At 39.4% G+C, this 16,347-nt stretch overlaps 2 protein-coding genes across 2 annotated transcripts; both read right to left on the bottom strand.

Annotated features, from left to right (window-relative positions):
* Position 1: 1 nt before the first annotated feature.
* On the bottom strand, positions 2-7,331 carry phc1 (polyhomeotic homolog 1). Its single transcript, XM_006802909.3, has 14 exons — positions 7,192-7,331; positions 6,369-6,490; positions 6,116-6,229; positions 5,952-6,017; positions 5,464-5,607; positions 5,087-5,236; positions 4,220-4,978; positions 3,989-4,121; positions 3,707-3,885; positions 3,553-3,616; positions 3,378-3,465; positions 1,455-1,626; positions 1,018-1,249; positions 2-929 (listed from the first exon to the last, which is right to left on the bottom strand). Exons 2-14 carry the CDS (start codon positions 6,483-6,485, stop codon positions 778-780), a joined length of 2,370 nt encoding a protein of 789 aa, XP_006802972.1. The 5' UTR covers positions 6,486-6,490; positions 7,192-7,331; the 3' UTR covers positions 2-777.
* Positions 7,332-8,128: 797 nt separating this feature from the next.
* Positions 8,129-13,964, bottom strand: m6pr (mannose-6-phosphate receptor (cation dependent)). Its single transcript, XM_006802910.3, has 7 exons — positions 13,729-13,964; positions 12,117-12,289; positions 11,743-11,906; positions 11,455-11,564; positions 10,961-11,091; positions 10,749-10,875; positions 8,129-10,637 (listed from the first exon to the last, which is right to left on the bottom strand). Exons 1-7 carry the CDS (start codon positions 13,732-13,734, stop codon positions 10,515-10,517), a joined length of 834 nt encoding a protein of 277 aa, XP_006802973.1. The 5' UTR covers positions 13,735-13,964; the 3' UTR covers positions 8,129-10,514.
* Positions 13,965-16,347: the final 2,383 nt, after the last annotated feature.

Genomic DNA, 16,347 nt, shown 5'->3' with positions numbered 1-16,347 from the left:
CTCCAGTAACAGGTACTTTTTATTGGTAGTACTGCATACACGCACAGAGAGCGCTTCCAGTCGTTGAAAGAGCAAACCATGAGGAAAACCTATTTTCAGGTAGTTAGGTTGATTAAAGCCACTAAAACTACAGTATCCATGAAAAAATAATTTTGTTTGTAGTATAAAATGGAAAAGATACAAAACTAAACTTTCAATAACTGTTTTAATAACCTAATCAAAAAAGCCCAGGCTTTCTGAGTGTCCTTTCCGTGATATGATTGGAGCCTGGATGGAACATCTATGGCAAACTATAAGCGTAACTACAAAAAGAACGGAAATATCAACGTAATGGACTGTTGCTAATCACGTCGCTAAAGTTAAAGCACCGATCGAAATACAACAAGAAGGCAAGGTTCTTTTTTTTTTTTTGCACCCAAGTGGTGAACTGTCCTAGCACCGATGTCGCTATGCTGTCTGATTTGCAGTTTCTCCTTCCACGCGTAAAAACGCCTCTACTCACAGTGACAGAAAAAAAAAACAAAAGAAAAACACTACTGACATGTATACTGGACTTCTCACGAACCACTCACACATATGCATTCATGTCTTCTGCACATTCAGTGTCCTGAAAGTAAGCTCTCCATCTTCTTGTCTCTACAAGACCGATGGAGCATCTTCATTAATCCCAAAGTTCTCAGTCTTTTTTTTTTTTTTTTTTTTTTTTTAAGAGTCCAAGTGTTGATTTCAGTGAGAAGTTGGCTATGAGAACACAATCCTGGAGTCCTTCAGGCAGCATTACTCACGCAGGCTGTTGATGGAGGCACAGATCTTGAGAGCGGGACCCAGCTTGATGTTCATGGTGGAGATGAGATGGTCCTCACGCAAAAGCAGCAGCGCCTGCCCGTCTATTTCCTGAGACTGAAACTGGGCAGCCAGCTCCTCACAACCTGATCGACCAAGAGACTCAGTTAATGCAGGAGACAATAAAGAGAAACAACATGTGACGAGTGAACTGTAATCAGATGGACCACCAACCTTGAAGTGAGGAGATAAACCTGTAGACTTCGTCCACACTCCACTGGGAAGGAGTCGAAGACAGGAAGCCAGCCCCCTCTAGTGGAAGACTTCCAGGAGCTGAGCTGTCAGACTGAAGAGCGCTGTGCTCGGCTCTTGAGCAGGAGCGGGAAGAACTCGGAGACAGTGAAGGAGAATCGTCTTCTTCGCCATCGCTGGATACTTCATCTGAACGACTGGACTCGGAGTTAAACTGCACCCAAAACAGCAGAAATTGAACTACAATCAGCAGCATTTTTATACTATTATTATGTTGCAGGACAAAAAAGGAAAAAGGATTTCCAAAAACAGCTGGGAATGTTAGTTTTCAAAAATAATGGCCTTGATTTTTATTTTGTTTTTAAGACTGTTAACAACAGAAAACACACGAGACATCCTTTAAAACCTACAGGTGTTACCTTGACAGGTAGATGCTTGGTTGATATTTTATTAGAGGTGATATTAGAACTGCTCCTGCGAGTAGAGCCCCTACGCCTAGCAGTGCTCTCTGTGGGTGCTGGATTTGGTGCCAGCCCTGCAGCTGTTCTCCCTCTGCTGGATTTGTAGTGCTGGCTGCAGCTTACATTATACCTGCGAATGAAAAGCAAAGTCAGCACTGAGAGAGACATTCTTGTTTGTTTGCCTCCCCTGAGTAAATTTCCAGTGTTACTATTGTCTAAAAAGGGGGTCAAACTTAGTTTCACATTTAACGAAATGGGTAAAATGAAAATCACATTAAGGATCAGATGTCTTCAGCACACATATCTTGCTTAGTCTTCTCAAATAAAGCCTTTAACCAATTATCAGCAAATCGATAAACATATTGTTTAGCCATCATTCTGTCAAGAAACATGTTTTCAGATAAGAGTAGGCCACCGTGGCGCCAACTCACAACAGCCTGAGTATAAAAGCTACTGCCTGAATTAAAAAAAGAAAAAAGCTTCCTGATGTTAAAGCAGAATATTTTTGTTCTTGCACAGCATTTCTCACAAGCCCGAACACGAAACAGCTTTATCTGTGCCATAGTGGCAAATTGGAAACTCCATTCAAAGCCCCATCAATTTGAGATTTAGCTGAAAAAACATTTCAAAGATGTATATCACTTTCTACTACACTTTCTCAAGCTTTTGTTCTCTGGCTCTGTATCTCTGCAGCTATGTAGATTCAAAATTACAATGCTAATTACAGGATTTTTAAAATGGCAGAGACTGTCTCTGACAAAGGGCTACGTGAGCCCTAGATAAAGAAGTACTTCCACCTCCTTTGAATCTGTCTACTTTCATTATTTGCTTTAATCGGTCGTGCCACCCTGTTAGCTAGTGTGTTAGCTTCAAACTTCAGTGTAAGTGGGTAAATCTGCTTATTTTAGCCCTTAGACAAGACCTGCAGATCACAGCTTCAACTAGGCAGGCCAGAACATAGTAAGAAACTTGCTCTCTTTTTAAAGCATTTTTAAAGCAAATAAATGCAAAAATACCCTCCAAATAATTCAAACTCACTGTAAGCACATTGTTTCTTTGCTTTGAATTTCACTCTTCAGAGCTTGTAGGTTCTAACCCAGTGGTTCCCAAACTGTTTTTGCTAGGCCACCCTTTGTTTTACAAGAAACATCTTCGATACATTTTTAAAAAAATGCCCGTCTGTGCAAAATGGGTTTAAAAACATAAACAACTGTGGGTTACTGTTTGTCCGTGATTTGAACAGGGGGAACAAATTATGGCAGGATCAGCCTGATATTATTTGTATCCCACTGTAACTTTACTGTATAAAGAGCTAACATCTCCAAAATGTCAGGAGTAGTTAGTTATTATAAGAAGTGTGTGTGAACTTAAAATCAAGAATGTGGGATACTGTTTGTCCGTGATTTGGAAAGCCCAGCGCGTGCTCCCGATGCGGGAAAAACCAATTCTGCAAGGGAGACCTACCTTGGCACTTGTGCAGGTAAAGGGAAGATATGTTTCACCATATTTTCTAGTCTTTGGCTTTGAAGGAAGTTGGTTTGGAAACATATTTGGCGATGCTTCATCTTCTGCTTTGCGTTTGTGTGGGAGCCCCGTCAAAAACCTCTCCATTATGCTACCAGTGTCCAAGCAGTCTTTTTTTTCCCTCATATCGTGCCACCCCCTGCAATGGCTCTGTGCCCCCCCTAGGGGGCGGGCCCCACACTTTGGGAACCTCTGTTCTAACCAAATACTGCAGTCAGTGGCTTAAACTGCAAAGGCTTTAGCTGTTTTCCTAATAAGATATGAATGTCCTTTGAACTCTGAGCTTTTATGGCTAATTAAGAAGGAACAAAACAACACATAATGTGTATGTAAGCTGAAACAGAAACAAAACTGTACCTTTTGGCGCAAGTATTAGTACAGAACCTCTTTGATCCTCTGAACTGGCTGGCTGGAGCAAGGTTCCCACAGTATTCACACTTCAACACTGAGTAGGGAAAGAAAGACTTTACACTACTGACCATAAACACAGCTTAAAGCTACCATACTTAATGAATAATAAACCACCACTTACATGGAGGTCCATTTTCTGTGCAGCCAACCAGGGCAAAATCTCCGTCTTTGGGAAGCCGAGCAACCTGTCACATCAAGATAGTAAGACACTTTTTTTTTCTCATGGTAACCTTCACATTTATTATCTGACTCTGTGCGTGTATTATCACACTTACAGGGAAGGGCTCAGCTCCCTCCTGAATCACAAAGCCCTCGATAACATGAGTGAGAACTTGTGGTTTGACGACAGCCTGGGGAACAGGTGCTCTGTCTTTGTCCCCGTGCCCTACTCTTGACAATGGGAGAGGCAAAGAAAGCGTGGGAGGAGATGAGAAGGCAGCTTCTGAAGGAGGAGCTGGTGAATCATGAAAAAGAAAAAATAATGAGTTTACAGTGAGAATTTTGAAGACGTTCTACAAACGTTTTATGCATGAATTAGAGACGACAAGCTGACGTACCCGAGTCCTTTGTAGGTGCAGGAGATAAAGGAGGAGCCGAGTCTTTCATGGGTGCTGAGTCTGAAGATTCTGTCATCTCATTCAGGCCATCACAGTCATATTTCCTCTTGAGAGAGCCAAGAGGAGCTTTTGTCTAACAGCATGTGGGGGGAAAAAAAGCCCTGTTACAATCCCTTGTACAAAGACGTCTCTCCCTACACCTAACCCAAGCAGTAAATCCTTTGATCTTACCATAGTACTGTTGCCGGAGGCCGTGCCAACATTCCCACCAGATGGACTTTCCTGGGCTGTGCTATTTCGTGCCTGTGCCAGGGCCACAGCTTGCATATTTCCTGCTAAGCCCTGCCTGGCTCCCACAAGCTGGACAGGGATGTGAGGAGGGTTGTGACCTGCAGCAGTGGACTGATTATTGCTAGGTGGAGCTGGGAGAATGGGCGGTGGGTGTCGAGGGGGCAGCTGCAACGGTAAACGATGTCCCTGAGCTGTCTTGGGCTGTATTGGAACAGGACCTTTGTCTACATTAGTGCTGGACTGTTGCAGGGGTTGCACCACCAGAGTTTGAGTGTTAACATTCGCCTTTGGTGCCACTGAGCCAATAGGGTAGCCCTGGGTGGAGGTAGGAACATTTGACGTGGGTACTAGGATCACCGGTGCAGCAGAGGGGGTCAGGAGGAGTTGGGAGAGAGGGAGTCCAGGAGAGGAAGTGGATGAAGAAGTTACAGAAGAAGCAGGAGTTACAGTCATGGCAGCCTGATTTCCAGTCTTTACAGTCAGTGGATTTGTGGCAGACTGTGGTGTAAAGCTGCTCTTGGCAATTTGTTGTTGCTGTTGTGGTTGCACTTGTTGCTGCTGAACTGTCTGTGGGAAACTCTGTTGTTGTTGCTGCTGCTGACCAAGAGGAAAGCCAGAAGCATCTTTCCTTTCTGGAAGCTCAGATTTAACAGCAACTGCTTTGGTTGTGGAAGCACAGTGTAAGGCAAGGTTCTGCACCTGAGAGATGAAGAAAGGAGCAGGGTGTGATCAAATTTAAATAGTTCTTCCTTCACAACCATTTCTTCAAGATTACATGATTAGAGCATTTGGTAAAAGCACACAAACCTGATCATTGTCAGACTGGGTGCTAGCACCGGTAGAAGCAACTTCGTGCTGTTGCTGCTGCTGCTGCTGCTGGGGCTGAGTTTGAGCAACTGCTGCAACAGTAGCAGTTGCTGGGCCACCAGGCATGAAGATGAGCTGAGAACGGTTGACCTATGTGGGAAACAGCAGACATGGTCAACCTTTATTTCTCTTAATGACTGCATGAAAGATTGAATGATTTCCCTGCATTTTCTCTGGATTGTCTGTCAGTGTGAATTTTACACAAAGGTTTCCAACCGTTCTTACTATATCATAACAATATGTTACATAAATTAATTCAAAGTATATGCATTTAATAGATTAAACATAGATATTGTGGATAATCAGTTTTAACCCACTCTAAGATACATCTGTCCCGGTCCTGCTGAGTTTCCACCCAGCAGCACTGACTGGTTGATAGCAGTCTTGGTTGCAGAGGTGGCCGGACCATGAGGACGAGGGCTGGACATAGTCCCTCCCGCAGAGGTGGTGCTTAGATTGACCTGGAAGGCACACACATATTTATATTTTAACTCAAACTTTAAGAGAGCCAAGGCTGAGGTGTTTTGAACATGTACAGAGGACTGATAGTGGATATATTGGACAAAGAATACTGAATATAGAGCTGGTAGGTAAGAAGAATAGAGGAAAATCAGAGAGAAGGTTCATGGATGTAGTGAAGGAGGACATGCAGATTGTTGGTGTTACAAAAGAGGAAGCAAGGGATAAACTGTGATGAACATAAATGATCCGTTGTGGCAACCCCTAAAGGGTGCAGCTGAAAGAAGACTCAAATCTTTCTAATTATCTGTAAGATATAATTAAATAATAATTTACAAAAACTTACAGTGGTGGGCACTTGGGAGATGCTGTTACTTGGAGTATTGGACTGGCGACTAGCAGCAAGTGTGGCCTGTTTTAAAGAGACATGAAAAGGTTTGATTGGGACATGTCTGCTTGTTTTTATTTTTGTCTTTTTCTTGTTGTTGTGCATGTATATTCTTGTCATACCTGTTGCACAGCAGCTAAGTTGTGGAACTGAGCACTATTTGCGATCTGCTGCTGCAGCATGAGCTGCTGGAAGTACTGAGCAGCATTAGGCTGTCTTTGCAGAGCTTGCAGAGCCTAAAAAAACATACATAAATACATACTTATTTGGCTAATACCAATTCAAAAGTTTGTTTTTCATTTTTTAATTTAAATGGTACTGTTATTGTGACATGTAAGGCATTCAATTTGTTAACATTTGGACACAATCACTCACCTGTACAGCCTGTCTCTCATACAGAGACATGCGGGCTATCTGTGGTGCATGAGAATTGCCACTTGTCTGAGAATTTCCATTGTTGGTGCCTGTATTTTGGTCTTCACCTGCATCCATGTTTACTGCTCAAAACGAAAAGGCCAGTCATCAGAAGTAGCTGTGTCAACAGTTTTAACTATAAACGATCTATATGGTGTATTCGCTACTTCTCACTGTGGGCACAGAGAGAAATAAAGAAAAAAATTAATAGGCGACAAATGAAATGATTAGTCATTAAATATAAACAAAGGCGGATTATTAAACGTCCTTTGTTGGACTGCACCCTCAAAGTTTCCAATTGATTTTTTATGTTTTTAAAGTGCAGCAGATTATTCTCTCTTGTGGGCATATCACGAGTTTTTACTATCGTGGCAAGCAGGAGCATTGTGGTATTTTCTACAGCAGGCCTGTTGTCAAGATGATTGATGGGTAGGAAAGAAAGACCAACATGGAGGAAAAGTTGAAAATAGCAAAGGAAGCTAGCTATCCAGCGATAGCTAACTACAAAGGATTACACAGGTTTAACGATCTCTCGACACTAGTACAGTATACCATAGTTTAAAAAAATGCATTCCCGTGTGCAGCAAAACTCCGAATGCATATATAGAAAATGAAAGTAGATGAGTCGTTTGTTTGACGCAAACACCTAACTAAAAAACATAAACAGAGGCTAACTAATTAGCAATGCTATCTGTTTTCTGCAGAGAGAAAGCAAGCAGCTAGCTGACTATTACTGCTGCTACATGTCAGAGCTTAATGCCTTTCGGTGTCCGTTTGTGTCTACCTCTTCTTGGCTTTCCGTCGTTTTCACAGTTCAATTGAGTTATTTTTCGGATATTGGTTGTAGCTACCAACAACGACAGGGATTTCTAGGTTTTTTGCCTCCAACAAAACCCCGCCCCTCACAAAGCAGTTCTTTTCCCCTTCTTCTTCTTTTTTGGATACTCTGGAAGACTGTAAACCATTGTTAACAGACGGACGGAGCCACCTACTGTTTCAGTGTGTAAACTGCATCGAAATCTATTTGTGTACTTTGGCAAACAAACTGGGATTTATGCAATTCGTTTTTATATAATGTTTTTAAAAAACTTACAGAGAGCTAACCTTTGTAATGAATATAAGTACTTTTGATAACTACAGTTTTCTGCAAAAGACACTCCTCATTTCTTTATATTTTCTAGGAGTCATACACTAACCTTTTAGTGATTCCAGCATAAAAAGACGCCTAGCCTAAATCTTCACAATGTTCCCAAAAACACTGTCAGTACAGTGAAAACATACCTGGATAGAAACATACAATGGAACACTATCAGTCATGGATTGGCCTCCCCATAGCCTGGACCTCAATTTTACTGAAGGAGTGCGGGATCATTTTGACAACGGAGCAAAAATTACCCAACACCTAAAGAAGAGTTTTGAATGTCTTCAAGAAGCCTGGAGGACTATTCCTGAAGGCTACATAAAATTACAAGAAAGCTGCTAAAAGATGTGTGCTCAAGAATAAACATTGGTCATGTCTGAGCCTCTTTCTCCATGTTAGTTAACAACAGTTTATCACTATAAGCGCTTAATTGCACCTAATTTAATACAAGGTTTATGACTATTCTAGTTTATGAATGCATTTGTTTATATAATCCATTATTTCTAATATAACCTAATTTATTCCATCAAATCCTAAAAGATGAGTGCACATAGGTTTATGGAGTTATCACAGCATAAACTAGTTTTATAATTTCTTTTTAATAGAATCAGAAAAAAAAACAAAGATTTGTGACTTGTGTAAATTTTTAGCCAAACATAACATTAATCCTATGAAACCTCAGACCAGTGAACTAAGCAAAGAAAATTCAGTGTTAACACAAAAGCGAAAAAGACCAAATATCAGTGCTCACAGTGAATACAAGTAGCATAACTCAATGATAATTAACAGAAAAATAACGTTCACGTCCTGTTCAAAAAAAAGCCTGGTTCAGTCCTTAGCAGCACTGATGTTTAAGTTTATGTAAAAATATTATAAATCCCATTAATGTCAAGTTTAAAAGTTTAACATTTTTACAACTAGAGTACTGAAAATGAAGTACCCTCATTGCTGCCGTATGTATCTCCTATTGCAGCCTGAACATGAGTCTATAGTAGTAAGGTGGGTACACGTAGCACTGTTTCTGCGCTTTGGATCAATTTCACCACATCAAGAAGCAGGTCAGTGTTTAAGCACTATAATGTTCATTATTAAACTGTTTTGTGATTATTAAAATGTAAATATTCCTTTATATTTGATTATTTCATGAAAAAGCACAGAAGACAATTTCTGAATAAGTATAAATAGCAGAATTCAGATATAATTGCCTTCAAATTCGCATCACTAGAGGCAACATTTAAATGACAAAATATACATTAAGTGAATTTAATTTTGAATTTTAGTTGGATCCTTTGCTCCTCACCACAAATTTCGTTGGTATTGCGTCAGCACCACTGACCTCTGACAAAAATTAAACCGTGGAGCTCAGATTTCAGTCAAGCGGCCGACCTTCTGACTGGGATCTTAGCGCCAAGCTTCTCTGCAACATGTGAGAAAGGACGACGCCCAGCTAAAAATCAAATTGAGTTCAACTTTGGTTTGTTTGCACTGATTTCTAAATGTGTGGTAAGGCTGTAAGTACAGTCCCTGTACTTAACCATTTACATTCACATGTTACAAACCTGACTTTTTAACCTAAACAATAACTGTTTAAACTGCACACACATTTATTTGTATGCCTGTGAACATTAAGCAAGCTCAAACCAAATAAACACAGAGGGGTGTACTATGAAGCCAGATTAATGGGTTAGCGAGGTATGTTGGGCTTTCATTCACTCTCTTTTTAGCATCTTAACTACTGTCATACACGTAGCCTGGTCCTGCGCAGGCTTTCGGTTTGTAATCGAACTGAAGAGCCACATTTTCACCGATTCTCTTATTTACAGTACGCTTTAGCTGCAATACAGATTCTCTGCTGTAGGAATGTCATTTATCCAGAATATAAAACCTGTTGAGACACTTCTAAAACAGCACTGCAGATTCTAACTGGAATATTCAATTTTTCTTTTATAAATGTCTTTATTTTTGGTCCTAATCTGCTAGAATTCCACCTACTGGAACAAAGTTTAGAACTGTTACACCAAGAATTCTGAATCAATAAAAGTAATTTATCTTACAAGTGACGACAAACTGAAGTGATGCTTTCTTTAGGCTGTGGGAGTGTGTTAAAGTTTAAGAGCTGTAATTTGTCACGTTAGAAATCAACAGCAGAGGTGAAATAAATATATTATGAGGTAAACTATTTAATTTACTGATAAGTGTGCGTGTAATGATCGTGACTTCACAAGATTAAAGATTTTCTGCAGCATTACTCTCGTTTCCTTTGCAGCTGCAGTGTTGCATGTTATTTATAGATCTGTATCACTGGATTAGACGGAGCTCAAATGATCGATTTTGTAAAGTGAAAGAGTTAAATGACACATCTAAAACTGCACAGAGCATGAAGCAGAAAGCCTGAGTTAATGAAGAAAACTGATAACCACCATTGTAACCCTTATCCCTTATCGGGGCTTCTAGGTTTTTATCAAGCCAGCTAACACAACCCCACCAATTATATTGAATTTGCTTTTCAGTACACCCCTCTGCTCGTGACAAACCAACAACATCTGAGAAAAAAAATAAAGCATTCGTTTAGCAGAAAAGAACTGTACACAATGTGGCATTTAGCTGACACAAGATAGAAATATGATTCTTCAAATTCTCCCTTTTCTGCCAGATTTTCACAGAAGAGTCTTTATTGTGAAATAGCTTTCTTGGAGGAATCACTCATTTGTCTGACATCAAACAACTGTTTGAAACGTACGGTGTAAAAAGTGTGGACAGGATCATCAGCCCTATGAGTAACATGCCCTCCTGTGTGACAGGGAGATGAAGTCTGGAATAAACACAGAATTAGCAGGTACTGACGTAATTCACTCACAACCCACCCCTCCCACAAGAAAACAGACTTGTGTCTACAAGCAGCCTGATAAGCTGTAACCGATTAAACTGCATCACACGGTGAAGATTTTAGTCCCAACATACTAAGGTCACATAGGCAGCAAGTGGTCATCTCTCTCCTCTGGCTCTTCCTGTAAATTGTCTGTAGCCACTCCCCTGTAAGCTGGCGATTCCTCTCGCTTGCGCGACCGGCACACAAAGTCACATCCATCCTGTAAGCACAGTGAAGAAAAAAACAAAAACAATTGTCCTTATTTATTTATTTTTATTTCATCAGAGTCTGACCTTTCACTGACGGTGTTCATCAATTAGATTTAGCTTACCGCTGCCAGGTTTCCAAACTCCACCCAAAAAGCATAATTGGGGAATTGCTCCACCCCTTTAGCTCCAACGATCACCCGCTGGTAGAGGAAACCTCCAACAAGGTAAACAGCCAGAAGAGAGAAACCACTGAAATGTGAGAGGTTATGATTATTGATCGTCTGTAATATTACAAGCTCTCACATTCATTAAATTAACAGATGACTTTACATACATGATGAGAATAATGGAGCCAGTGCTGAGCTTGGACTCAATTACTGGACACACTGAACTGGCGTCCAACTCAAACAGATAGAAACAGTCTTCTTCCTTTTCCCTGTCCTCCAGACCCACCTCCAGCTTACTCTGGGAGAGAGAGTGAAACACAGGTGTATACAAAGTGTCTTTGTGCAACTTTCTAAACATGCAACATGTGTATAACAGGTTTTTATTTCAATAATTCTACTGTTTAATACAAATAGGCTCATTCTGTGTTCCACTGTATTAAACGTCTTCGTCACTCTACTGTAAATATCCTTGCTTGGTTTCAGGTGTCTGGAAAGCCTTGAGCTTCACGGAAACATTATTCAGAGCGCCCTCATGGATCAAATTTCATTTTCACAGACCTGATGCAACATGCCACCACGGCTGCAGCTGACTGCTTTTTGTTTCTGTTTTTTTCCTCAAACTCAAATCTGCTCAGCTAGAAGCTTTGCACATTTCATTTACCACTTTTACATTCCTGTCGCAAGAGATCATAATGATGGCTTTCCTTTCTTCCTTATTGCAGTGTGTATCGTATTTTTCACCGTTTGTGTAGATCAGCATCACCCAGTCACCTGAAAGGACACGTTTGATAAGATTTAGATTTATACTCCTCAGAATTTGCCTCAGGCTAAGATGCAATTAATTATGAATTATTTATTAGTTTCCAATACAGTTAGGATTCATGCACATGCCCTTACGGTCATGTCTGAACTAATAAGAGAATGTTTTTAGTATTTTGCATAGTTTTACTTCCTCCAATGGCCTGTGTATGCGTGTATTTGCCAATCACTGTTGTCTTCGGTATTTTCTTGTCCACTTGAATAACCCCAGCATTGGGAGCACCCCCTGCATCCCCACATAGCTGGAACACATATGTGTAGCTCTCGTTCGAAGCCTTGTCCTCAGCTGTAAAGCTGTCAAAAAAGAACAAATCCCAGAAAGAAATTAAATAAACAGATATAGATTCTTCCTTTAACATAAAATTATATTATTAAACATGCTCCCAGTGACTACTGGGAGCATGTTACAACAGGGATTCCAACAAGTCACAACAGGGATTCCAAAAACATCTCATCTCCTAACAAGCACTGAATACGCTGGTACACAAGTGAATCATTCCTTACTTCTTTCCTACGAGCGGCTCTAGTCGCTCCAGAACTTTCTGCTGTAATGGACTGTGAGATATCAGTTTGCAGTCTTTGGTGCTCTTCACACTATACACCCCACTCACAGAGAGGACCAGATGAAATGCCACGATCCACACGAGGAACGAGATTCCTCTGCAGCTACTGAACACCTGGAACAGATGTTAGATGATAAAGAAAAAACAATCAAAACGGGCAATTCTCAAATGTGATTGCTTGCTATTTCTTTCATGTTAGTAGGATTACGTTTATTGTGAGACCATACAAACTGTTTAATGCAAGACTGTTTCAAACCATTTACATTACAGTAATATAAACGGTGGCATTATTGAAATACTTGCGGTCAACCATACAAATGCAGTGGAGATGAGCATCAGGGGTAATTTGTAACTGAAGGATAGCAGCAAGATTGAATGGGAAGGCTTACATGATTATAGTGAGATGGTAGAGGAGACAGTGGGTCTAAAATAGCAGGCACACAGGAGGTAGCAGAGCTGAAGATGCTAAGATCTTCAGTCAGAGTGATCAGAAGGGACAGGATTAGAAATGAGTACATCCGAGGGACAGCGGACGTTGAGCGGTCTAGAAAGAAAGTTTGAAAGGCAAGGTTGTGATGTGCAGAGGAGGGATTTTAGATTCATATGGAGCTGCCAGCCAGGAGAAAAGAGGAAAATCACAGGGTAGATTCATGCATGTCGTGAAGGAGGACATGCATGTGACAGAAGATAAAGGTAGCTTAAGCTGAAAGCAGATGTGCTGTGGTGACCCCTAAAGGGAGCAACCAAATAAGAAGCAGAAACAACTGCAGTGTGGTAGCTATCCCTTTAAGAGCTGAAACGAGTTATTGGGTAATGTCATAGTCATATGACGGAAAACTAGAAAAAAAACTATATTTTAAAAAAATTTAAAAACAAATATTTACTCATTTAATTTGAATATTCATCATCTGTTATATTCAGCTGAATTCCTTTGGGATTTAAGACTGATATCTAGAAAAAAGAAATCTAAATATTTAGTTATAGCAGCACTTTTTTGATAATCGTCTGACACTTCAAAACACAATGAACCTGTTATGTTAGTTTAATGTGTACATTAAAATAAATCTGTGGCAATTCTCATGCTTTTGACACCTTGTTACAGGTTGCAGGTTTTTGCATTAACACAAAGTACCTCAGTTATCGGGTACTTACATTTAGTGCATTATTCCACAAACTGCGTTTTTTAACACCGCAGTATATAAAATCATAAAAATAGGTGAAAACAAGGGAATACTCAAAACTTCAGTGGTTAAACTTTGAATATGAAGCACCTTTCACATGCTTCCTGAACAAAGAGAGGGGAGTAAAGAGACGCCCACTTTCCTATTCATTTAAAATGGGGGGGAAAATTTTAAAGACATAAAACATAGCACTAAACTAAAAGACAATAACGATATAGGAAATTCAGTTGTGAAAGGAGATGTTTGCAAGTCTTTCCTGAAAAGAAAGTATGCATCCAAAATGTCTGCTTCTATTTGCACGAGGCAATAAGTTTTACTGATGAGGAAACATCTCTGACAAAGATGCTACTTTGGCCTGGATTGCACACCTACCTTCATGATTTCCGTCACTGCGAACCAGCGGGGAAATCTTCTTTGTGAGAAATCTAACAGTTTATCATACAAGCTGACAGTTTAAACAGTTGCTCTGAGCTTCCTCACGCTAACGTCGCTTCCTGGTTGACTCAATTAGCAACTAGCCGACTCTTTAGATATGCGCATAAAACAAACTTCATCTGCGCGGAGTCTGTTTTATATTATTATTTTTAATCAACGTTTTTTTTCCCCCCCTTTTAATTCTGCCCTGAAGAGATAACACGCTTTCCCTTCAACTGTGCCCAAGAGGCTAACAGGCTAGAGATAGCGGTGAAGGAGTGCGGAAGTGAAACCAAACAGAGCAACACGCGCATGTGACAGTCCAAATGAAACTCGGCCAATGAAAGGCGGCTGAGGCCACGCACACCCGCGTCAGCTGACAGGGGAGCAAGCGTCACAGAAAGGTTTACTAAGTCACAGCGTCACCATTCATGGTATTTCTGTCAGGCAAAAAAATTAATACATGCAATAATAAATAAAATAAATACGTAAGTAAATAAACAAGATAAACAAAAAATTAATAATAAATACATAATACATATAAATACAACAAAATAAATACATAACTAATACATAAAATAAAACTAAAATAAATAAAATAAAATAAAGTAGGCAAATGAATAAACGCGCTTGATGGTATAATGTGGAATTTTATGCGCTCTGCCAAACAGAATCAAACAACTATTATTCAAACAACAAACTAAATCCTGTAAATTTAATTGATCACTGATATAAATAACAAATATTATCTTTATAACTACATAGTGGAAATTCTTGTTTGTTCAAACAATGTCACATGTGACATTCTTTGGAGTTATTTTCATGATTTAGATCTAAAAACATATTTTGGTAAAGAAATCATAATTAAAGAACATTACTTATTAATAATAATAATAAGTCATAATACACAATACTGTCTTGTGCTTCATTTACCTGACAATCTAATGAGATGAATTTATATAAATACATGTTTTTCAAATTTGCTAAATGTAGTAAAAATTACATTAAAATCGACATTGCTTTAATTTAAAATAAGCTAAATAAAATTTGACTAAATATAAAAAATAATTTCAGTTAAGTGAAAAAAAGGCAAGGCTTTAGCAAAAAACTAAAAAAGTAATGTAAATGATAATGTGATATCTTAAATAAACTAAAAATGTAGAGGCAAATAAATGCAGTTGAATTCATTTGTATTTACACAGCACCAAATCACAACAACCCTTCGCTCAAGGTGCTTAGATGTCCTTATAATTTTAGTATTTAGTCAGGTGGTGAAGGTGTTCACTGTGACTCAGACTCTACATGATTGCCAGTCAGCTGCCGACAAAAAATTTCCGAGCAATAAAAATTTGACTTAAAAGCAAATCTGCTCTAGAAATAAACTGAAACAGAAAGGCAAAATGAAAGAGAAAATAAAACCTATTGAGAGAATTACTGTAAGACTGTACATTACTGTACATTACTGTAAAATATGTGTGTCACACCTATTTGGACAAGTAGAAGAAAGATTGCTTCATTGGTGCTGATGTATACAAGTGCCAGCTATCTTTTCAAAAATACACATTTCACCTTCTTGGCTGGAAAACAAAACTACCTTCTGGGGAATGAGCATGCATAAATGGAATTAAAACAACTTTGTCTATCTAAAAAGGGTGTTATGAGCTTGGCGCATGGTATAATACCTAATGAATATTGCACTGAAGTTGGATGAAAATATCAGTTCCTCGCCTGCAAAATTTTGGTTACTATAGACATCTGCTGTTGGAAATCAAACATCCAAATATTTATAGTTCAAGCAAGCCATCATTCTGTGTTAGCCTGAGCTACATTCCTGAGAATTCATATTCAAAGACATGAATATGTCAGATATTTACCCTAAAAGTTTTGAAGGACCTAGCTCAAGACATTTATCCCAGATGCCTTGATTCTGATGTTTTAGACATTCTTTCAGCTCTGTTTGAAAAAGAGATCAATAAAATGATTGAACATCAAGAAAATTCATCAGAAAACTTGTATCTGTTATCTCATTGTTTTAATTACCCAGGGATCGTGACTATAGGTGCACCTCCCAAGAAAAGTAACTACATGTCAGGTTAGCACAGTCTACAGATGTTGTCATTGGCCTGTTCGGCACATTCCTCCTGTTGATTTCCCAGTAATGAACATGGCTGCATTGTAACACTAAACAAACCCAAAAAACCTATGCAACAGTGTGTACTGGAGGTTTGAGGCCGCTCTGGTAAAAAACAATCATAAAACCTCACACAACCTGTCAACCACAGTGGTTGACCGATGATGATTTGGGTTTATTTTGCAGCCATAGAACCTGAGCACCTTGCAGTCACTGAGTCGACGAGGAACTCCTTTGTATACCAAAGCATTCTTGAGTCAAGTACAAAGGCAACTGTTCAAAAGCTTAATCTTGGCCAGAATTGGGTCATACAACAGGGCAATGATCCCAGTTCTGAAAAAGAAATGAATCAAGGTGTTGCAATGGTCCAGTCAATAGATCTGTCTGACCTTAATAGAGCTGTGCATAAAGAAATGCCTGCAAACCTCAATGAACTGAAGCACCAT

Source organism: Neolamprologus brichardi, chromosome 11 (assembly GCF_056152115.1).
Source record: "Neolamprologus brichardi isolate AB-2024 chromosome 11, ASM5615211v1, whole genome shotgun sequence".
NCBI lineage: Eukaryota > Metazoa > Chordata > Actinopteri > Cichliformes > Cichlidae > Neolamprologus > Neolamprologus brichardi.
This window is presented reverse-complemented; position numbering and strand designations above follow the sequence as displayed.

What these genes read in the sequence shown, in the direction of transcription:
- phc1 (XM_006802909.3), bottom strand. Translation starts at nt 6,485, where the DNA reads ATGGATGCAGGTGAAGACCAAAATACAGGCACCAACAATGGAAATTCT. An exon ending in AGGGAGCTGAGCCCTTCCCT is followed by an intron (nt 3,617 to 3,706) that starts GTAAGTGTGATA and finishes TTGATGTGACAG; the next exon opens with GTTGCTCGGCTTCCCAAAGA. An exon ending in GTTTATCTCCTCACTTCAAG is followed by an intron (nt 930 to 1,017) that starts GTTGGTGGTCCA and finishes TTGGTCGATCAG; the next exon opens with GTTGTGAGGAGCTGGCTGCC.
- m6pr (XM_006802910.3), bottom strand. An exon ending in GCGACAGGAATGTAAAAGTG is followed by an intron (nt 11,092 to 11,454) that starts GTAAATGAAATG and finishes TCTCTCTCCCAG; the next exon opens with AGTAAGCTGGAGGTGGGTCT. An exon ending in GGCTCCATTATTCTCATCAT is followed by an intron (nt 10,876 to 10,960) that starts GTATGTAAAGTC and finishes CTCACATTTCAG; the next exon opens with TGGTTTCTCTCTTCTGGCTG.